At 35.6% G+C, this 24,843-nt stretch overlaps 1 protein-coding gene across 2 annotated transcripts in view; it reads right to left on the reverse strand.

Annotated features, from left to right (window-relative positions):
• The window catches only part of mybph (myosin binding protein H), an 84,650-nt gene extending 60,854 nt beyond the window's left edge, over nt 1-23,796 (reverse strand). Inside the window, 3 exon segments of one of the 2 annotated variants that reach the window (NM_001045793.1) lie at nt 1,231-1,398; nt 7,840-7,974; nt 23,449-23,760. In NM_001045793.1, the coding sequence (NP_001039258.1) occupies nt 1,231-1,398; nt 7,840-7,974; nt 23,449-23,749 (604 nt within the window). In that variant the 5' untranslated portion in view covers nt 23,750-23,760. 2 annotated transcript variants of the gene reach the window in all.
• Between the last annotated feature and the right edge of the window lie 1,047 nt (nt 23,797-24,843).

Here is a 24,843-nt window from a genome sequence, read left to right on the forward strand (position 1 = left end):
TACTCCATTTTGATAAAATGGTTCAAAACTTTAAAAAAATATTCCTTTTTTCTGTAATATTGAAACAGCATAAAGTCAAAGTAAACAATTAATTAATAAAAAGTTGCACTTGTACAATTCACGTATCAAATGTGCAATGAAGCCCAGCGTGTTTCGTTAGTCCTCTGACTTCTTCAGGGAGTTAAAGAGTAATAATAAATAGGGCTTATTTAAACTCTATTCCTGAATAGAACGGGATATGATAAAAGACGCTGCGGATACTTAAGTGCACGTGTGAACACTAAAACAATAAAGCCGTAGGCAACGCAAAGGTGTCAGCCACGCATGAAGAGGGGAAGAAAGGATCTATGCCAGTAAAGCTAGTGAGCATGTGTGTCTCCCAAAGGAGGAGCAGCGAACAACGTGACAACAATAAAATGTAACAATCATATTGTATCATTGTAATTAAAAACATAAATAGATCAAACACCTAAAACATGAAGGTGTACATAAGTGTATGCATATATATATATATATAAATAAAAATTACAATATAAATTACAATAGAGAAAAAAAATAGGACTGATGAAACGTGTTGGGCTTCATTGCATATTTGATATGCGGATTGTATTTCAGTGTTTGTAAGTGCAACCTTTTATTAATAAATGGTTTACTGTGATTTTATGCTAAGGTGATTGTGCCCTGCATTGATCACATAGCTTTGAACTGTATCTCTTTGTGAACTCTAATCTCTTTATGCTTGCCTGTTTGATGGACTACTAACTGGTACCAGAACAAGTGACTATTTTAATGTTTTTGTGAGTATACACACTTTTAAAATAATTATTTTATTCTATTTCATTCTATATAGTGCCTCTTTGTATTTTAGTTAATAATAAAACAGTATCTTGTACTTGATCCAAACAAAGTTATAATTAATCCTTAATGGAGGCAAAACAACCCTAGTGGGTTTAATTCAAATTTATATGATTTTATAGTAGTCTTAAGGTATGAAGATTCAAATTAAGATTCAGACCCTTTATCTGGAAGCATTATGGATAACAGGTCCCATGCCTGTATTTAAAGTATTGTAAAACAAATAACACTTGTAGTGTGGTGTATATTTTTGTAGTATTCAAGTATAAATAAAAGAAATGTTTGATTTATTAATGTTCATAGATATATTTTCAACTCTATTCTCGCTGGTGTTTTCACATACAATGACCCATTTAGAAATAAATATTGTCTTACCCACAATTTCTCGAATTTGAACAAAATTTTCAAGTGCTCTTGGAGCACTGCTTCCTGCTTTGCTAACTGCTTTAACACAAACAGTTATCTTATCACCAGTATTCAAATTCTGAATTTTGTATCGAGTTGAAACACTTGGCTCTTTGTTCACAGCAATCCATTCTTGACCTATAACAAAAGTACACACAAAGCATTAAATAGTAAATTTGAATTTGGACTACATGTAGCCTTTTATTCTTTTTACTGTAACTTTATTATTTTATTCAAATAAAAGTAAGATGAGACAGGAGACAGAAAAGATAAAAAGGAAAAAGTCATGAAAGAAATGTTCAGAAATGAGCGTGAAAATTGAGTGTAGGTGAGAACCACCTGCCTGTTTGAATTACAGATCTGAAGAATCATTTACGACTACAAGAGCAAGTGCAATGTGTTAAAATGCACACAAAGCTGTGTACATATCTGCACTTTAGTGCCAAACCACCCACCAAGAATTACCATCCCCCTAGATGTAGCAGTAGTTCCCACAAGGTTTGTGATAATCACTGCAACAGACTTCTAACAAGTGAATTGCATACTAATGCAATGATTAACACCATACACATTGGTGCTCTGGAATTAATGCCAGTGTGCATCTTTAATAACGCTACATACAGGTCACAGGTAATGCATGGAAACACACAAAACATTTTGATAATGGTCCTGGAATTCTGGGGGAAAAAAACTTTCTGCAAAAAAAGCAATTTTCATCTAAAAACTTTACTTTGCATATTATTGTACTGTGTAAGTAAACACTGATTGCAGCAGGATATTTATTTAAGGGGAATTTCCTCTACATTAACATTTAAAGGTCTATTTCTCAAAATTTGAACTTGTAAGGTTTTAGAGTTTTTTCTACTTCGAATAAAACTTGAAAGTTTGCTTATTTATTTAAAATTCCAAACAAAAAAAAATGTGATAATGAGAAAATAATGGAAAAAACTTAAATACCTTCAATATGTGAGTTTACAAGAAAAAATAAACTTAAAAAACATGAATTGAGTAGTTTAAGTTTTGCCTAGGACAGCTCCCATTGAATTCTCAAGGCCTCCCAAGCTTTTAATGCCATAGTTTTACATTTAAGTTTTTCTAGCATAATAAATACTTGATTTAAAGTTATAATTTGAGTTTGTGAGTTTTAGTGCAAAAAATCCCTGAATAGCGGTAAAAACACAAATGCAAATGTAGATAGATTTGTCTACATTTGAATCTGTGTTTTTACTGCTGTTCAAGGTATGTACAGTATGTTATAGTTGGACCTAAATTTGTAGGTTTTTGCTCCAAGAAATTGTTTGCATGCAGGTGGAGGAAAGTGGATCATACGCTCACTCCTGTAGCTCCATTAACAAGTGCAGCATTGGCCTGTGTGGCACTACACAGAGTGGATATTGCCACAAAAAATGCATACCTTCACGTTTCAGTGTCTGCTCTGTGTAGCTCCATAAAGGATAATGCCGGGCCCAATAGTTATTTTAAGTTGAAAAAATGTAAATGTCCACCAAGTTCAACCCAGCCTATCTCTCTATATATACATATCCATTAGTAGAATCTGCCATTAAAACATCACTAGATAGGGTATTTGACAACCATTTTCTCAGGTGTGGCCTCTGGTTCTTTGATCTTGTCTGGTTTTAATTTCCTCTAATATACAGGTCCCCTCACAACCCCATTTTCTCAATGGAAAACAACCCAAAGTCTTTTTTTTGGGATAGTTTAATTTTTTTTATTTCATCTTACCAGTTTTTTGCATGGCTTTGCACTCTGTTCAGCTCATTAATATGCCTCTTGGGGCACAAAAATTGTACTGAAGTTAATGCCTATAAAGAGGGCAAAACTATGTTTTTATTGCTTGAATTAATGCCATTTTTTAATGCAAGAAGGCACTGTATGTGCTTTAGTATTCTGCCTAGAGTTTTGTGGACATTATCCACAAAAACTGCAAAATACTTTTCAATTAAGGAGGCCTCCAAACACTACATCCTGCATTTAACTTTTTATCACACTTCTGCTCAAGTTAGTATGATCATGATCAGCAAAAATAGAAACAGTACTTACAATGCCAGCCTTAAGGTCATTGCTAAACAAGTTGAAAAACAAAAGACCAATGACAACCCTGCAGTACCCCATTAAAGGAGAAGGAAAGGCTAGTAAAGAAAGTTAGTAAAGCTAGTAAAGTTTTTACACAGCAATAGTAGTACTATTTAATAGTGTGCTTAATAGATTTTGACTTTTTTTTGTTCAGTGGCTTTGGAGTTTCAGTTGCTATCTGGTTGCTACCTTAGCAATCAGGTAGGGGTTTGAAAAAGAGACTCAGGAGAGGCCTGAATAGAAAGGTAAGTAATTAAAGTAACAAAAACAATAAAGCTTTAGCCTGACAAAGCAAATGTTTTTGGGCTTCTAGGGTCAGTGACCCCTATTTGAAAGAGGCAAAGAGTTAGAGGAGAAAGGCAAATATTTCAAAAACTATAAAGAAGAAATACTGAAGACTAATTGAAAAGTTGCTTAGAATTGGCCATTCTATAACAAAGTAAAAAAATGGCAAAACCATTTCTTTATTTTTCAATGTTAACACATTTTTGTAGATGGAAATAATAATTAAGCAATTCCATATCACTTAGACTGACTGTCTTCATTAATTAACCTGAAGCATTAAAAATATAAAAAAAAACTGTATAGCCAAGTATGCAGCTCATTATGCTGTGTTTTATCAACTTGTTTATAATCTAAAATAATGCTAATTATTTAAACTCATAACCTACCACAGTAGTTAAAGGCACATTTATCAAGAATTGTGCAGTTGCAGAAAAAAAACTACTAAAAACACTAATAATCAGAACTAATCTCCATTGCAGTGATTGCCAAAACACTGTACAAATTTCTGCACTGCTGAACTTAACAAATTGGTTTAATTACGATCACATTAAAACAGAAATGATTGTGGTAAATTTAATAAATATTACATCTTGTTTTTTGTGTTTTCCAGAATAAAAATATGATTATCCACTTGTCATTATTCTAAATATGCCCTTCCTGTTGACATCTATGGCATGCTAGCCTGCATTATTAAACTTTTGATAATTTAATGTTTGTAAAATTAGAAATGTTGGAAAATCATAGAATTCAAGATTGCAAAAACTCGAATGACAGGTAAAGCTTTCATAAATTAAATATGGTCACACTTAACTCATATAGGTATGATTTTTGATCATAATGATAATAAATCTGCCCCTTAATGCATGTACTAAAACAATGTGCAATTACATTATCAAGATGCTGTTGTCACCATGGACCTTGTTGCTGCATTGCTGTATAAAACTATTTTAACCACTATTTTCACACATTCTTAAGACTTAGCAGTCTGACATGTTTGGAAAGGTGAGAAATTCTTATTGTAATAAGAGATTTTCATATTATGCATTCTGTGTAGAACATGATATGAGACTACCAGTTTTAACACTTAAATACAAGAACTCTTCTCTGGAATCTTGCCAAATCATTTTTCACAATCCATTTTCCTAGCCAGTGGAAAATGTTAAGCCTTGCAGCACCAATTTACAGATATAAATATTCATGTTGCACTTGAGTATGTGTGAGATGAATTAAATAAAGTTTACTCTTCTGTGCTAGTTGTGACTGTGTTCATCATGATACTTCTATAAAGTTCCAGTCACACTGGTTCTGCCATTAGAAAAGTGACATTTTATGAAATGGCATGCAGTTGTTTAATGCATTTAATTCTCTCTTCACTAATTCACTCATCACTAATTAATACAGTAACACAATACAGTTACAAATTGCACCTGAGAGCAACACATTGTAAAAGTACATGATTCAGTTGACAGATTGAAGCAGTTAAACTCTGGAAATACTGGAAATACCTGAAATCTGCAGCATGCATGCAGCCTATTTATTCTATTTTGTACCCATGCCACCCTGTGAGCAATAAATATCAACACTGGTAATTTTATCAAAATTCGGTTTGAAATTTTTGTCAGGATTTCATGAGTGCTGGTGTAAGTGCAGGTTTGGTGATATTGCAGCAACATGCATCCTCCCACTGCAACTGTGATATCACACTGCCTATATATTCTTAGCCTAGAAGATTTAGGGAATGGTGCAGCTGGTCACTGGTCTTTAAGTCACCTGACCAGGTGGCTAAAGGAATAAGCTGACCAAAAGTTGTCTACTTAGTGCTAGAAAAAAGGGTAAATATTTGACTAATCACATCATTTGAGCAGTCTTATAACTAGCAGACGTTTGCAGCCTGCAAAAAAGGAGTACACATTGAGCAAAAGTGACAGGCGGGCCTCAGCACCAAAATGCTTGCTTAAAGCCAATGGTCCACAGGAATTCCATGTGGCAAATGTTAATGAGACTTACAGACAAAGGGCTATTAATACTCTTTTGTCCTATGGGACACTGGTTCTCATTCAGAGTGGATACCTAGAATGCATTTAAAAAAATCAAGCTAGAGATGATGTCTGCCAGGAAGGAAACAGAAAATAATATGTTGAAATGAATTTCTCAATTCAGTAATAAAAAGTGGCAGTAATTTTTTTTCAGCAGTAACGTAAAGGACACATATCTAAAACTTCTTTACACAACAACATTGTTTTTAGGCAAAGGTAAACATAGTAACTTAGGTTGAAAAAAGTTACATGTCCATCAAGTGCAACCTTTCATATCTATGAACACTTGAGTTTATAGACATATAAAGTACTTGTGTCTTTGGTTTATATTGTTTTGATGGATTTTCACCAAAGATCTGCAATGATGCGAGTGAGCAACGGTTATTTCCCAGTCATCTTTTGCATGTTTACGTTAGTAAGAACAGGGGAGCACTCATTGGTTGGTCATGCTGCATCGAGATGTGTCGTGCTAGCATGACACATCTTTTGCATGTTGCACCTACACATGCAAATCAATTGCACTTAATAGATCGCACATTAACCATGCATACTCAAAAATAGTATACATTTATTTCAGTCCATTAAAAAACAGCAAAAAACCCTTACATGCAGTGGGTTTTTGCGGGGTTTTAATTGACTGAAATAAATGTCTACTATTTTTTAACTAATCATGAGTGGTATTTAAGTTATAATAATCGTGTCTACCGTCCCGTGGTCACCAGGGGGAGTTTTGCCTTATACCACTGTGTAGTGTTTGCCCATTTTTATTTTTTAGTTCCAGGGATCTTAATTATTTTGGTATTTTGTTACACTAAAAGTGAGGCCTTACCAGGAATCTATAAAGAAGCATATTTATGTTTTCCCTCAACCCAACGCCATTGTTATTCAAGACTTTATTTGCTTTAGCAGACATTGACTGATGCTGCCTAAAGTTGCACAGTGCATCACAAAATCTTTCTCAAGTCGGCTCTCAACAAACTACTGTTTAGTGTATAACTAGCATTTGTTTTCTACTGAAGTACATAACCTTGCCTTTATCCACATTGACCCTAATTTGCCAATTTGCCACCCTGTTCTCCAATTTAGTCTAATCTCTCTGCAAATCAGCAACATGCTACATGAAATTAGTATCATCAGCATAAATTAATTAATTTTAATTTGTAATTTGTTTGTACTGTCTTTGACAAAGTACAGACTCCTGTGGTACTCCATTAACAACAGTGGTCCAATTAAAAAATCATTTACCACCATACTTTGTACACTATCAACCAGTTCTCTACCAAAGTACAAATATTAAAAACCAAGTAGATCACATTTACTGCAACAAACATTTATTGGTTTCTGCTTACCTCCTCATAGAAGGTAATGAAATTTGTCTTGAAAGATTTCATGGTTATAAAGCCATACTACCTATAGTACTTTGATTTCAAATGTATTGCAGTATCTTTCCTACCACTGATATCAAACTACAGCCCTATAGATTTGAGGCTGAGATCAGGATCCCTTTTTGAATTGTTGCACATTAGTAATTCACTGGGTTGAATACCATCAGGCTGGACTTTTGTTTACTTTCATATATATCAACTAGCCACCAATACATAAATTACTAATTCTGGGTCTATTAAAAAAAGTATCCTTCACTAAAGGCCTAATTTATTATCGTTGAAGGCTCTGGACTTTACATTACAGAAAAGCTTTAGTTTCTAAATTTAGTTGCGTTTTCCATAATCAATTTCTTTGGCTTGCTGCTGTCAGGATTTTAAAAGGAAATTCCCGGTGTTCCCAGGTGTCAGTGAGCCCTCCTACTCACCCAGCCATTTGCATTGTATGCCTATACAATGGACCTGTTTCTTAAGAACAAGAAGAATAGATAGAAAATTGAGTACTGGAAGTTTCTAAACTTCTGTACAACAGTACGAAAAAGCTGTGGTTTTTGTGCAACAAATCTAATAAGGTGTGTTTTTTCCCATTACATTTTCCTTTAGTACTTTTTTAATTTGGATTTTTTGATAAATGACTCACATTTGTGGAAATATAAATATAAAACCAAGAAAATCTGAATGCTAATAAATGCCCCCCTTAATATATGCATACATATAAAAGATTTTGACAGGATTCCTTATTGTCAGAATATACATGATTATACAAATACATTTAAACTTACTGCCTTCTTTTTGGTATTCCAGTAAGTATCCATCCAGGGCAGTAGTTCCTTCCTTCTCTGGAGCTTTCCATTTAAGGGATATTGAAGTGTCATCAATTTCATCCACTGTTAAATCTGTAGGCTCACTTGGTGGTTCTAAAAAAAAAACATTTACCAATGGAATGGAAAAAAAACAGAAGTAACCATTCAGGCATGAGTACATTACTGAAGCTTATATTTAATTAAAAAGTGAATAATATTACTAAGAGGGCAGCTAAACAAAGCTTTAAGGTGTGTTTTTTCCCATTACATTTTCCTTTAGTACTTTTTTACTTTCTTGCAAGAGTTCTTGCAAGAAAGCAAAGTTTATGCACACTGTACTAGAAACTCTATTTGAAAAAAAAGTAATAGGCATGATCTATATCTTTCCCACTCTCTTAGCCTTTTAATCCTAAACAAAACATGTATACATCTACACATATCGCTTTCCCTGCAACACTTACATATAGTGGGTGGCCTATCATTCACCCTTGTTATAGGCATGGAGGAGGGATGGGGATTTTACTGTACCCACACTGTACATTTTAGGTCCACACAATACACATGTATTTGCCTTTCTTCCTCTGTGCAGCATTAATCTATTGCCCTTCAGGGAAACATTTGCAACTTGAATTCTATCATTTCTATCCTTAGATCTGCTATCACTTATTCCTACATATCCCTGTTGAAGCCTTATGTTTTTGGAAACATTCACTGATATTCCTGGAACTAATAAATTATTCTTATACTATAATATACCTTACCAAATAATGGAAAAACATTATACCCAGAAGGGCTGTACTAAGTGCATTTAATTCATAGGAAAATATGGTTGTAATCAGTCTATTCCAAAAAATGTAATTTATTGGAAGAAACCTGATTTTTAAAATGCTCTGGTAACCTTGCCCTATTATAATGAAAATGGTGCTTAGTGATGATAGGATTTTATGATAATGTCTACAGATATCACTTATATTATATAACTTACTATGGATTGTATTGTAACTCTTTTAAAATGTAAAGCTGATCCAGTGATTAGTCCTATTGATATCTTGGAGTCAGGAAATATTTTCTGCCCTTTGTGGCAAATGGAGAGGTTTTTTTCTTCCTCTGTTTTAACTAGCAGTTAGACAAGTTTTACATAGACAAAAGATTAAACCTTTGGACATGTGTCTTTTTTTAACCTCATATATTTGTTACTATGTAAGATTATTATTAGTCAAAAAAGAGTTTTATGTTCTTTATATCCTGTATGTCCTGTGCTAGTGGAGAGTATGGTTTTAATATCCTTACATTTGACACTAAAGTGTACATAATTGCTATGTGGGAGCATATACAAGGTACAAGGATAAGCAGAGAAGGTGTTGCTATTTTTGTTATCCTTTATTTATATCAGTCCCCTCCTAGTTGAGCTTACAATCTAAGGTCAACTGGGATCTACAATCTATGTTCCCTATCACATTCACATACAGTATAGTGGGGGGGGAAAGTAAAGTACACATAGGAAAAAGCACAAATAAAAACCTTCTTCAGATAGTACCCCAGTATAAATAATTGTTCTTAAAATGCACAAGGCAAGCCAGAAATTTAAAGGGCATTTCTGAAAAAAGTAAAGCTAACCATAAATTATTATTTTAAAAATGTATAAATTATAAAAAAAATAAAGCAGAAGGATGTGTGGACCTTGGTTTTAGAATTGGTTAAGCTGGTTGATAGAAACATGGAAAACTGAGGTTTTAAAAAGCTCCTATTTATTTTAACCAGTTAATAAAGGCTTCCTTTTTAAAATGATATAGTATAGTAGCTGGAAAGATGCTTATGGGAAGGTAAATCTGCTCTCTGAAACAGAACAAATATGGAGTATAACAGGTGCTGTGCTCACTGAGGTTGGAAAAGCCAGAAAAGTTCAATACCTTTTCTGGCTTTCCAACCTCAGTGAGCACAGCACCTGTTATACTCCATATTTGTTCTGCATTTTCCGAATTTAGTATGTGCATATGCATGTCTAAGGGGCCGATTTATCAAAATTTGAGTTTGCGTTTCTTACACAATTCACAAAATTGCCATGGGAACTGTCTTTAAAAACTTTATCTATTAGTTTATTTTGTCAGTTTATTAAAACATTCAAGTTTTTTAGCCCTAAGGGGCAGACCTATGAAAGTTTGAGATTAGAGCTCACCACAGTAAAATTCCACCATGTTCTGTTTATTCTTATGGGATTTTTAGAGGTGTATTTATCAAGGGGTGAAAGTTAAAGGTCGCCATTTAAAAAAATATGCCTCTAATAGCCCATAGAAATAAATAGAGACAGGGTGAATTTTACTTTGGTGAGTTCTAATCTGACACTTTTATTAATCTGCCCCTAAGTGAGTAATGACTGGGAAGCACAGGTAAAATGATGGAATTCCTAGACACGCAGGAAATTAGGATTAGGATTCCTTCTCTTTTAACTTCCTACTCCTTTAACTAATTTACAAAAATATTTCTTCATTCCACTGCAGCTTACAAAATTCTCCTTGATTCCTCTGCACCTCATCTCACATATGACTACCTTTCTCTTTGAGCCACCAACTGGTCATTCCCCATTAAATGCTATTTTATTCCTTAAAGGAACAGTAACACTAAAAAATGAAAGAGCTTTAAAGTAATAAAAATATAATGCACTGTTGCCCTGCACTTGTAAAACTGGTGTGTTTGCTACAGTAACACAACTATAATTTATATAATAGGCTGCTGTGTAGCCACGGGGGCAGCCATTCAAGCTGGAAAAAAGGAGAAAAGGCACAGGTTACATAGCAGATAACAGATAAGTTCTGTAGAATACAATAGTGTTTTATCTGTTATCTGCTATGTGCCTGTGCCTTTTCTCCTTTGAATGGCTGCCTCCATGGCTACATAGCAGCTTATTTATATAAATTATAGTAGGGTTTCTGAAGTAAACACACAACTTTTACCAGTTCAGGGCAACAGCACATTATATTTTAGTTTCTTTTATACACTTTCATTTTTTGGTGTTACTGTTCCTTTAAACCTATCTTTACTGCTGCCCCCTAGCTAGGTAATTTCATTTCAGAATTACTCTGTAAAGAATCCCATTTCAATGAATGACTCAAATCATCTCTCCACCTTTTTTCACATGCTTTATCCATTACCCCACATTCCCAATAAAATATATTTGGCAACTTATTTCTTGTTAAACCTAAATTAATATGTAATGTTACATAACTATATTTATGATTGGAGAATAGGCTTGGCATTGGCCCCAGTCAAATATACAACAGTGCTATAATGCATATCAGCAGTTAGCTGACAGCAATTATCCTTTAGATGATCAGTTACTGCAAGCAGATTAAACAAAAGAAAGCATATGCCCCATCAGAATCTGTGGCAGAATCATTTGTGTGGTATAAAATTGAATCTATGGATCTCGGGGAGGGGTATGCATTGTTACCCCTGAAAACATTTTCATACAAACTAAGCTATTCTAAAAATTAAAAGTGCTAGTTAATAAAAATGTCAGGCATCAGAATAAAGGAACAATAATCAGTGTTTGTAAATAGTTTTTGTTGGGCACTTTGTAGGGTGACAATATAGATTCAGAGATTTGGAGCAATCGTTATTGCTATGTGCAGGAAGGAGATGCCAAAAGTACATCTGCCATAGTGCTGCTTCCGGCTCTACTGGAAGCACTATACATACATTATGGCACCATTATGTTGTATGCATCGGTCATGCTCTATTTTTGTTATTAATTTACATATAAGAAGAAGTATTTATCAGTGAGTGAAAGATAGAGTTCACCATATGAAAAATACACTTTGAAAAATGCCATAGGAATACATAGAAAGTGGGTGAGTTTTTCTGTGGTAAACTCTAATTTTGATAATAATAATAATGTAATAATAGTAATAGCCTTTTATAACTAGAAACTGAATATGGTAGCCTATAGTTTAAGTGGTGGACGTGTTTAACAGTTAACCATACAAGTTGGGCCTTTTTAAAGGATGGGGCTAACTTAAACAGTAGCTAGCATTATGAAATAATGTTTAAACTCACAGTGAATCAGGATTTCCTTTTCCCTTTACCATCAAGTGTAAATTGCATACTTGTGCCATACTTATCCTTCACTGCAATGATAAAGTATGATAAAAGTTCTCAACAAGGGCTAATTTATCAAATTTTGAATTGGGGAACAATAAATGATTCCCAGTTCTCTAATATGTTCCCAATTATCAAAACTTTCCTGACTATTAGGAACTGACAGAGACTTAACAAAATGTGCTGTAAGTTACCCTTGAAGAATGTTATTCGTAGCTCTGCATCATCTGAACACTTGTGCATGACTAAAATATTTGCCACTGTTGACACCTGCTCTCTTTTCTCAGTCTTCTTCCATCTGCTACACTTGCAAGATCTGCTATTTTTAAATTTGTACTCTCCATCTGCACATGCTATCAGCTGGACTTGATAAAAGGTTGTGTGGTATGTAAAAACACATCAGAATAAAGCTAGACTTGCAACAAGGACTGAAATAATACAATAGGGACTCTAAGGAAAAAAATACAGACAGGGTGCTTTGTCACCTCTGGGAGATCTCTTGTTTTGTGGGTGACAAAGCATCCAAAAATACCTTCCCTTCAGGATCCATTAAAATTACCGCTTGTAAAAAAAAAAAAGCATACACATTAATCCCCGTGATTGCATGAAAATGCCTTCATCTGCATTTTCATCAGGATTGTGACATGAAAAGTGTTACATATTTTAATTTCAATGAATCTAGACATGAAGGGATTTTGGGGTGCTTTCCTATAAGTTACAAAGCACCTAATCTGGCATTGCCCTAAGAATAAAGGAGTTGACTGAACAGAACTGGTAATGATTTGGCACTTTCCTGTCAATGATGTCTAAAAACAAACAAAGTTACATTTTTATTAGAACACTGAAACATACAAACTATGCTGAGGTTTTACATTCTTTGCTAGATGTTCTTTAGCAAAAGATTTTTTTAAGCCAAACAGGAATTAACATTTTTTTTTGCAATGTAAGGTTTAAACAAACATATAACTTTAACAATGCCATTAAGGCAAAAGTATACACTGTTGACTTATTTTAAGTAAAAAAGCTCTGTAAGTAAAACATCACACAAACTTTGCAGCCTTAAAACATAGTCAAGACTGAAAAATGTTCCCTTTAAAATTTCACTGATGAAATGGACTTCTTCATGAGTACGCCTTAAAAATAGTTTCCAATAATCACATAAATAGCATGGTAGGAAGCATTTCCACATATGGCAAGGTTCTTGAAGAGCAAATGTTGTGCTTAGCAAGCTCTTCATTTTAAGCAAGGGAGAAATATTCCAGAAGAACTTTTAGAAAGCTGCTGCTGTTAGCTAAATTCCTACTCTTAAAGAAACACAGATGTGAAACTAGAGCTCCTTAGTTCCTGCTAGGAATATGTAATGTAACTAACAAGTCAAATGTAGTGGGTTTCCATATCATTAGATGGTAGAGATTATGAAATTTAACACATCTGTGAGTTAAACACTGTTATTTTAAATATTATGATACACAAAAGTCATAAATATCCTGTAAATGATATCCTTAGAAATAATGCTTGGTGATGTCAGTTACAATCAATGCTTAGTATTGTAATTTTTGTTACTACTAACTGAAGCTTGTGTATTATAAGAAATAATGCACCCTCTGTTGTAAAATAAGAGGATATTAGGAAGTCACTTTGAAGTTCCATGACCTGTATAAAAGCACTTAGCCTTCAGCTTTGAGCCTTTATATGGGCATGGAACTGTGACTAATAATATCCGTATATTTTACAATGGGGAGGGTTCATTATTCAATATATAATTTGTATCAGAAAGAAATGTCTATATTTTATTATTGCTGTAAATAAAAATTTTATTAGTATATAGCTATTTTATTAGTTTATATCTTATATTTTCTATGCTTAGGCCAAAATACAGTCAGTATGTTGAAACTGCAAAGCAAAAAATCATATATATAAAAAAAAAATTGTTTATTTCTGTTTGGAGTGTGGGACACAAGTCACCTCTAGATATATATTAACCAGGAGAGAAAGACAAAATATTTGGAACAGTGCAAATTAGCAGGACAAAATAAAGATGTTGCAAATGTTTTAGAAATGTTGAGAAGCATATGAATAAGGAAAGGTGAAACAATAGAACAAAAGTCGCATTTTGTGTGATACATGAGTGTTTCACTTAGTAAAATACCTTGTTAATAGAATTCTATGCTTTTCTAGAATGTATCAGAGGAACTATGATGATGGGCACATTCAATTTTATAGAATTAAGAGGTTGCACACAAATTTTTATTTGTAACAGGGCTGTCCTTCTACAGCAGAATCTTGCATTAAACCCATTTTCAAAATCGCACATAGATTTTTTAATATTTAATTTTAAAAATTCACATGGTGCTCTGCTAAACTTCAGTCACTCTTTACTGCTGTGCTGCAAATCAAAGTGATATTACCCCCTCCATTTCCTCCCAGCTGCCGATCAGCAGAACTATAGGATGTTAGCAGGATAATAGCTCCCTGACACCTGTATTGCTAAGTCCAGCTTGGGACACCTTCACTTACATTGTGTAGGGCAAACAATAGTTTACCAGAAAGCAGTTCTAATGTGTAGGGCTGGCTCCTTCTGAAAGCTCAGATTTAGGTACAATGCACTGAGATGCTGTCTACACACCATTATATTACAACTACATTACATTACATTAACATTTATTTATAAAGCGCCAACATATTCCGCAGCGCTGTACAATAAGTGGGTTACATACATTGGACATACAGAGTAACATATAAAGCAATCAATAACCGATACAAGAGGTGAAGAGGGCCCTGCCCAAAAGAGCTTACAATCTACAAGGAGAAAGGGTTGAGACACAAGGTGTGGGAATGGGCATGACCAGAGTTGTGAGAGGTGGGGCACAGGGTATTGCTAAACTAGATTAGGGTAAGCCTCTCTAAATAAATGTGTTTTTAGAGATTTCTTGAAGGCAGAGAGATTGGGAGAAAGTCTGACAGTTTGTGGGAGCGAATTCCAGAGAAGGGGGGCAGCCCTTGCAAAGTCTTGAATGCGAGCGTGTGAGGAGGGAATGAGAGAGGAGTTGAGGAGCAGGTCAGTAGAGGAGCGTAACAAGCGGGTTGGATGGTACCTAGAGATGAGTTCAGAGATGTAGGGTGGGGCAGAGTTATGGACTGCTTTAAATGTGAGGGTCAATAGCTTGAATTTTATCCTGGATGGTAGGGGAAGCCAGTGCAGGGATTGGCAGAGCGGCATGGCAGAGGAGGAGCGGTTGGAGAGGTGTATGAGCCGGGCAGCAGTATTCATTATGGACTGGAGAGGGGACAGTCTTTGGAGGGGAAGGCCAATTAATAGGGAGTTACAGTAGTCCAGGCGAGATATTATAAGAGAGTGAATAAGAATTTTGGCAGCATCTTGGGTGATAAATGATCGGATTTTGGAGATATTTCTTAGGTGAAAGTGACATGATTTGATAAGTGATTGGATATGAGGGGTGAAGGACAGGGCAGAATCAAGGATAACCCCGAGGCACCGGGCCTGGGAAGATGGGGTGATGGTAGAATTGTTAACCGTTATAGATACCTCGGGAACAATGTGGGCGTTGGATGGGGGAAAGAGAACCAGTTCAGTTTTAGAGAGGTTTAATTTCAGGTAACGTTGGGACATCCAAGTGGAGATAGCGGACAGGCAGGAAGAGACGCGAGTTAGAAGCTCTGGGTTGAGATCAGGAGAGGAAAGATAGATCTGAGTATCGTCAGCATAGAGGTGGTACTGAAAGCCAAAAGAACTGATTAGTTTGCCAAGTGAGGAGGTATAGAGAGAAAATAGTAAGGGGCCCAGGACAGAGCCTTGAGGAACCCCAACAGAAAGAGGCAGGGGAGAAGATGATTCCCCATTGTAAGAGACACTGAAGGATCGATCTGAGAGATAAGATGAAAACCAGGATAAGGCAGTGTCACGAAGGCCAAGAGAGCGGAGAGTCTGGAGGAGAAGAGGGTGATCCACAGTGTCAAAAGCAGCAGAGAGATCGAGAAGTATTAGTAGCGAGTAGTGTTTTTTGGCTTTAGCCGAAAGGAGGTCATTTGTTAGTCGGGTTAGAGCAGTTTCTGTGGAGTGTTGTTGTCTAAAACCAGATTGTAGGGGATCCAGGAGGTTATTGTCAGAGAGGAATAGCGTCAGTCGGTTGTATACTAGGCGCTCAAGCAGTTTGGAGATGAATGGGAGCAGAGAGATAGGTCGGAGGTTAGTAGGATTGGAAGGATCTAGGGAGGGTTTTTTTAGAATAGGGGTTACAAGTGCATGTTTCAGTTGGGAGGGAAAGATTCCAGTAGAGAGCGAGAGATTGAATAGATGAGTTAAGGCTTTGATAAGACAGGGGTTGGCATTACGTAGAAGTTTGGTAGGAATGGGATCAAGCGGGCAGGTAGTAAGGTGGGAGGAAGACAGCAGTTTTGAGACTTCCTCTTCAGTCACTGGGGAGAAGGAGCCAAGAAGAGACTGGGGAGCATGTAGGGAGGGAGGGGAATGGTTATGGGGATTTAGTTGTGCAATGTCACTTCGGATGGTGTCAATTTTATTTTTAAAGTGCTCAGCAATAGCTTGAGCAGTGACTGAAGCACACGGAGGGGGCGGAGGAGGGGACAGCAGAGAGTTAAAGGTAGAGAAGAGTTGTGCAGGTTTTTTAGAGAGGGAGTTAATAAGTGCAGTGAAGTAGGTTTGTTTAGCTTGGCAGAGGGTGGTGTTGTAGGAGAGCAGAGCAGATTTGTAGCTGCAGAAATCTGACTCTGACCTTGATTTGCGCCAGCGGTGCTCAAGTGTACGTGACTGTTTTTGGAGGGATTTGGTATGAGCAGTGTGCCAGGGTTGGAGCGGTTTGGACCTCATGCGTTTAGTCTACAGAAAATATACATTTTTTGGTTCCTATGGGATTTTTAAGTGTATTTTTTAATGGGTGACACACTTCTAAAAATCCTTTAGGAATAAATAGAAAGAGAATCAATTTTTCTTTGGTGAGCTCAAATCTCAAATTTAGATAAATCTGCCCCTTGAGTAAACCTTGCTTCTGGCAGTTTCCATACAATATAAATGAAAGCACTGTCCAGTTGTTTTAGGCATGCCTGATGAAGGGGCCTTAGAGCTCCGAAAGCTTGCAATGTATTTTTATTGTTAGCCAATATAGGTATCATTTCTACAATACTCTTGTATTTGTGTTTTGTTGTTTTTTTATTATTATTTTAGGCATTTTTAAGAATGCATACCTAGTATGGTATTATACTTAGTAGTCTAACTAGTTAGCTGTGGAAAACATATCACAGTAGTTTTAAAGCAAGTTTTCATTTAATTGCAGAAATATGTAAAATGTAGAACACAATTTTGTTATATTCAGCGGTAACTGAAATGTAACAGTAATATATGGGTAAATATATCAAATAAATTTATAATATTATATCTTATTATTCTAGTGTTTATTTAAAAAAAATTCTGACTGAGATGATATATTTTCTAGAAAATACAGTCATTAGACATGTCATATTTTAACTATAAGGAGCTCCAAGTTATATAAGCTTGCTCTATTTTTAGAAGAGTACAAGCTTCCTGACTCTCATATCTCCCCCCATGCAGGGCTATTTAATGGGATGTATCATTGCTGGGTAACACAAGGAACAGTATGCGCAGCTGACCTATGTAAACGACTGAATTCCAGAATTAGCAGCATATGGAGTCCTAGTGTTCTAACACTGCTAACACCTGCTCATTTCCCCCTTTAGACAGTATTATGGTTGCTTATGTAACACCAGGAATATTCACATTATTATATGTACATTAAGGGGAAGATTTATTAAAAGATTAATATACACCTTAAAACATAAAAACTCACCCATGTTCTATTCATTTCTATGGGATTTTTAGAAGTGTATTAATCAAATGGTGAGTTATAACCCAAAGGTAAATACACTTCTTAAAATCCCATAGTAATGAATAAAATGTGGGTGAGTTTTTATGTTTTAAGCTTTAAAATTACATTTTGATAAATCTTTCCCCAAATCTATACCTTAAAGGGTATGTCAACACAAAAATAAAATGTTGCCTAATAAAAGAAACATAATTTCAAGCAACTTTCCAATATACATTCATTACAAATGTCTAACAAAAGCTGTGTTTATTTGTCCTTTTCTATTCTCTGCCCTAGTGGCTGTGGCTTTTGAAACAACGTAACACAAGATAACTGATGTTATCTTTTTCTGATCTATGTTAAATGCTATTTAATGAAGGATGAACAGACAATTTACAAGATTCCACTAAACTCAGCACCCCATACTGTAAATATATACCTACCTTTACAGACCTCTGTCAATACATACACATATATAAAATATATATAAACACATACCTACATTAAACTAACTACCTAACAGAAATTAAATTCACACTCTCTTTAGTAGTCATATTTGTCAGTTAAAGAAATGCTGAAATAATCAATTATTTTAAGCACACGGTAACCTTAATTTGCTGGGGTGCCCATATTTTAGGTATTTCGCAATATGTTCAGCATTCATCATTCAGGGCTTAAAGGAACAGTAACACCAAAAAATTCAAGTGTATAAAAGAAATTCCAATATAATGGTGTGTTTGCCTCTGAAACACTACTATGGTTTATATAAAGAATGCAGCTGCAGCCATGGGGGCAGCCATTCAAAGGAGAAAAGGCACAGGCACTTAGCAGATAACAGATAAAACACGATTGTATTCTACAGAGTTATCCGTTATCTGCTATGTAACCTGTGCCTTTTCTCCTTTTTTCCAGCTTGAATGGCTGCCCCCGAGGCTACACCAGCTTATTATATATAACCTATAGTAGAGTTACTGTAGCAAACACACAACTTTTACCAGTGCATGGCATTGTAACATTATATTTCATTTACTTTAAAACTCTTTAATTTTTTGGTGTTACTGTTCCTTTAATTACACTTTTTGGAAAGAAATGCACTGGCCAAGGAACATTCTAAAGTAGCACCATGCTGCGACCTTCCTTGAGTAGGCAACTATTTCAGTACCTTGCTTATTATGTATTCCCCATGTTATTAGGATGTGAGAATGTGTCCTAGTACTAGTAGAGATTTTTAAAAAATAAGGTTACCTGATTTCCAAAATTAAATCTAGGGACAAGAAGCAGCCAGCAATATTTTTATATGCCATGGCCACTGTTAGTCTGACATCAGTGGTAGGAAAGCTTTTGGAATGGCTAATAAGGGATAGGATACATGAATACATTGCAAATCACAATAATATAACTTGGTATATTAGCATGGTATTATGCGTAACAGTTCTTGCCAGAATAATTTAATTGCATTTTATGAGGAGGTGAGCAGGAACCTCAACGCTGGAATGGCTATGGATGTTATCTACTTGGACTTTGCTAAAGCACCTCACAGAAAGTTAATGATAAAATTGATAAATAATTGCCTGAAACACAATATTTGTAATTGGATAAAGAACCAGTTAAAGGATAGATTACAAAGAGTGGTGGGAACATTTTCTAATTGGGCCAGTGTTGTTAGTGGAATACCGTAGGGGTCAGTCTTTGGTCCTTTGCTTTTTAACTTGTTTATTAGTGACCTGGAGGTGGGCATAGAAAGTACTTTGTAAAACTATACAGGATGCTGATACTTTGCAGAGCAATTTGCGGAAATTGGAAAACTGGCCAGCAAAATGAAAAATGAGGTTCAATGTTGAAAAGTGCAAAGTTTGGTAGTTATACACTAAATCAGGGGTGGGCAAATTTTTTGGCTCAGGGGCCACATTGACTTACTGACGGGCTGGGCCAGCGTTACGCCGTATCTGCTCGTCAGTCCCCAGACATCAAGACTTGCATGATGAGACTTGCAGAGTCAGCGGGCTGGATTAAACAGACCAAGGGGCCGTACGTGGCCCACAGGCTATAGTTTAACCATCCCTGCACTAAATGGTAGTGTGTTGGGGGGATCTTTAATTGAGAAGGATCTGTTTTTTTTTGTAGATAACGAGTTGTCTAATTCCAGGCAATGTTATTCAGGGACTACTAAGGCAAATAAAGACCCACTGGGTCAATTGGACCCAGGTCCACTTGTTTGATGACCTCAACAAATAAGCAGATCTGGTTGACAAAAAATTTCCAACTGGAGCATTTCTTAAATGAGTAGGTTCGGAGACATTGCTAGACAGTAAAAAGTATACCTCTTCTAACTTTTTAGTGTATAAATCTTCCCAAATAATGTAGCAATCAAATTCCTAGCCAGCTGGATCTTTCCTATTGGTTTAGGGAAATGTTATTGCCATTTATAACATGAATTAACTTTTAACAGAATTTTTAAAAGATGTTTTATTGGCTATAATAATGGGACAGTGATAAAATATTACAGATTGAAAATTTCTAGTGCTCAGTACAGAAGTAGCATCAGGAGCCACAGCTCAGCCCTGTCCTTACTGCCTGCCTTAAGATAAAGCAGTAAAGGCAAGGCCCCAGTGCAGGCTGTGCCTCCTGCCACTCCCTAACTTCTGCCTCTAAAAGACAAGGTAGGGTGCTTACATCCCTTCCGCTGTCCACCTCTCACTAATACAGCAATTATGCAGTAAGTGCTGTATTTGTGAAGGGATTCGCGGGTTTCTGTGCTCTGAGTTCTCTATTGCACAATACGCTGTGTGCAAAATGGAAAAATAGGTGATTGAGCCTATATAAAGTTTCTTTAAAGATAATTTGTAAACATAAAATAAAATGTAAATGGTTTATTAAAGAGGAAAAAAACAGATCAAATGTTAAATCATGAATAACAGAATATAACCTGTGCTTTAGGTTTTGCCTCTACTTTTCTATTTAATATTTTCTATTTGCTTTTAGCATTTTCCCTGGTCTTCTAAACTTACTGCTTAGCATTTTGTCATGCATTTGTAGAGAACATTGGGGGGTCATTTATCAACAATGAGCAAATATGCACCTGAGCAATAACCCATGGCAAGCAAATTAGCTGGCTGAAAAACACTAATCACTAATTGCTCCCTGTGGGTTACTGCACTGGTGCAATTTTGCCCAATGTAGATAAATTACCCCAGTGACTGACTGTTCCAAACTGTTGAGAATTTTATTCTGCCACATCAGATGAGCAACACTTGTTTTTGCCTTCAGGTCCAGTAACTTCGGGCCACATTTTGTATATTTCCACCCATATTCTTTTATTCCAGAGATAATGTCAATTGGCAAGGTCAAATTATTTGTTTATACAGCAACTGCAAGCATTTGTTAACTGTAGGTAAATGCAAAAATGATTAGGATTGTGGGTTAAACATCACTTGTTTACAAATCGTAATTTTTACACAACTTAAATTCCAACTAGTATACTAATCTACAGGGAGTTAAAACGTTCTTTCTTTATCTAACTGTTTTTCCCCCACACTAAAACATAAAGATAGCTAAAATGGCTTCTAACAAAAATCTTCCTAATGTGTGTTTGCACGGTTGGGACTTTACATTGTAAGCATCTCTATTCCAGGGACTTATGTAAATGAAAATAAGCTTTATAACACAAAAGAGTTGAATTATAAGTATATAATATATATAAGTATATTGAAGTAATTTTTTAATTAAAGTTAATAAAAATTAAAATTGAATTGGAGAAATGAAGAGATGAATCATTCTCTGTTTGCTGAATCTGACAACATATATTAATTAAAAAATGGACAGTAAAAAAACCCTCCTTGGCTGATAATTGGCTTGATGAAGTACTAATATAATGCAGTTACCAGAAACCCGTTATTCAGAAAGCTCTGAATCATGGGAAGGCCATCTCCCATAGAGTCCTTTTTAAGCAAATAATTCTAATTTTTTAAATTTGTTTCCTTTTTTCTCTTTAAAAATAAGTCGCTTAGATTCAAACTAAGCGACATGGAGCCAGATTGGTGGCAAACCATCCTACTGGGATTTCAATTACTTTTAGCAGATTTATGATTGCTCAAGCCTTTTGAAGAAAGGAACTCATGATGGGTTTAGGGAAAAAAAACCTTGTTAGTTATTTTTCCTTGAGTGGGCTTTCTTAAATAGGCACCTAAAAGCCTAACTGATGAGCCTTTTGAGCCAAAAGCCCAAGCAATCATAAATCTGTCCCTTAAGGTCTGGTGAGAATTCTGGACAATAGATCCTATACCTGTATAACAGACTTTGACAGCAAAGCATTTTGAAGGTCACTAAATTGAGGCTGGATTTGCAGAGCCTCAATTGCATGCACATTTTAAAAACCTCCCAAAAAGGATTAGTAATAATTATAAAATACTTTTTGTATTTTAGTGCAGGTATGGGTTAGAGTGGTTCTGGTCATTATCCAGAAAAATATAGAAATGCCATTTTCCAGACAGTACCAAGAACAACAAAACCCATTAAAGGAGAAGGAAAGGCAAAGTCACTTGGGGGTGCCAAAATGTTAGGCACCCCCAAGTGACTTAAATCGCTTACCTTCTACCCCGGGCTGGTGCCCCTGTTCGGAGAGAACAGCACCAGCCCGGGGTAGCTGCAGCGCTTCCTCCTTCTGTCTTCTGTTGCGCGCATGCGCAGTAGAGTGAAAAGCCGAACTTTAACAGAGAAGTTGGCTTTTCACTCTACTGCACATGCACCTGTCCTAAGTCCTTCCAAAAGCGAAGGCAGAAAGAGGAAGAGCTGCGCTACAGGTACCCTGGGCTGGTGCTGTTTTCTCCTAACAGGGGCACCAGCCCGGGGTACAAGGTTTTAAAAAGATTTAAGTCAAACAAAGATTTAAGTCACTTGGGGGTGCCTAACATTTTGGCACCCCCAAGTGACTTAGCCTTTCCTTGTCCTTTAGGGGTTGCATGGCAAGATTGGGGGCCAAATTTTAGGTTGATGCATGGTACATACATTTCCATAATTGGTTTTGCTCTCCTTTAAGCAAATCATTCGTATTTTCTAACTGATTCACCTTTTACTTCGGTATTTTTTGCCCTCTGATGTTATAATGTGTTTTTGTAACCCACCCATAGATTGTAAACATTATGGGGCAGGGACCTCCTTCCTTCTGTAACATTTAATCTCTTTATATACTAATTTATTTTATTTATTATAATGCTTCTTATTTTTAATTCATTCTAAAGCTTGTTTTTACTTTTCTACATTGTAAGATTGAATGGCATTGCTTATCCATGTAGTACTTCATTAATAAATAGGTATATATACATACCAAGATACATACATCCATGTTGATGAATAAACAAACCTATTGGGTTATTTTGTGTGTTTTAGCAGCTTTAAGGCAAAGACACACAGAGCTGCTTATACCTGCTACCTGTTATGGCTACTAAACACCTTAAAATACCATGCCATAGACAATACTGAGAATTGCCTCTGCTAAAACAAGTGTAGAGACAATTATCAGTAAATGATCAGCATTGTCTATCTGCACCATGTAAGAAGTGATACATTAATGACTGCTGATTCAACCTGTATCTTAAAAATAGAAATCATCTTTAACATTTCCTTAATCAATACATACCTTCTTTTGGTTCAGGTGGGGGTGGTTCAACTACTTCAGGAGCCTTTTCTGGTTCTGCAGCTGGTGTAGGTGTTTCTGGTGCTGGGACAGAAACTTCTGCCTCTGGTGCTGGGGGTTCTGTGGGTGGTGCAGGTGCCTCTTGAACGGTATTCTCAACAGGCTCAGGAATAGGAGCAGGGGCTTCTGGCACAGGAGTAGGGACTTCCTCTACTGGCTCAGGTACAGGTACAGGAGCTGCCTGTGGCTTAGCTGGAGCAGCCTTAGCTGCAGGGGATTTTTTAATTGGAGCCTTTGCTGGCATGGTTCTGACTCTGCTCTCAGCAATTGCAACAGTAAGATCCTTGTCTTTCCTGATTTATATAGCCACCTGACAGTCACTATACCATCTGTTTTTTAGGAACTGCCTTTGCTTATTTAAAGCACTGGGATAGTCAGCTACTTAAGACAAAAATAGAACTACTCTTAACATCACAAGATTTTAAAGCAATTTAAAAAAAGAATTTAAATTAGTTAACTCTTGCACCCTTGTCATGAATAGTCTGATCATTTATAAGGTTTAATATATATTAATATATATATATACATGCAATATTTATATGCAATATTTAAAGAACAAAAATTAAGCTCCTCACATCTATGTCTTTGAAGTGTTGAATTAAAATCACAAATGTCTGGTCATTTATTAAAAGATCTGAACTGAAAAAGCACGAATAAATTAAAATTCAGAACAAAAAAAAAAAGTACACAAAGGCCAAAGATTTTCTAAAATTCATTTTTTTCTGACCTTGAAAGCCGTAAAAACTCGATCATTGTTGTATTTATAAAATGTCATCATAATGCTTGAATCATTTGTAACAGAAAACAATTAGGGGATTAACTTCCTCTTGAAAATGTGTCAAGGACAGGCTGTTACTGACTATTCTATTTCTCAACTATTCTAAGCCTCCATAAAACTCAATAGTATTTGACAGATCAAACCTGTCAAAGGTAACTAAACAGTAATAAATCACAAATTATGGGAGCTATGTTTGAAAAACTCAATTTTCTCAGGGAAAATTTCTGAAAACTAATTTTTCAGGATATAATATAAAAAACCCATTCATAAATCTAGAAAATATGTAGAAGTAAAAAAAAAGCAACTTTTTCTCAAAATTGCTTAGTAAATGGGCCCCTTAGACTAGCTTTCATCTGGTAAGGTACCAATGAACAAGAGGAAAGCTGATATAAATATAATATTTAAAAAAGGTATTGGGTTTTCTACCTGGCAGGCCTGTAAGTTTGACATACTGTATGTAGTGGGCAAGCTATTTGAAAGTTGTTAAGAGATCACGTTCAAGATAATGTTCTAGAGAATGGAATTCTAATTTGTAATCAGCATGGCTTTATGAAGGGCAG

Source organism: Xenopus tropicalis, chromosome 2 (genome assembly GCF_000004195.4).
Source record: "Xenopus tropicalis strain Nigerian chromosome 2, UCB_Xtro_10.0, whole genome shotgun sequence".
In the NCBI taxonomy this organism is placed as follows: Eukaryota; Metazoa; Chordata; class Amphibia; order Anura; family Pipidae; genus Xenopus; species Xenopus tropicalis.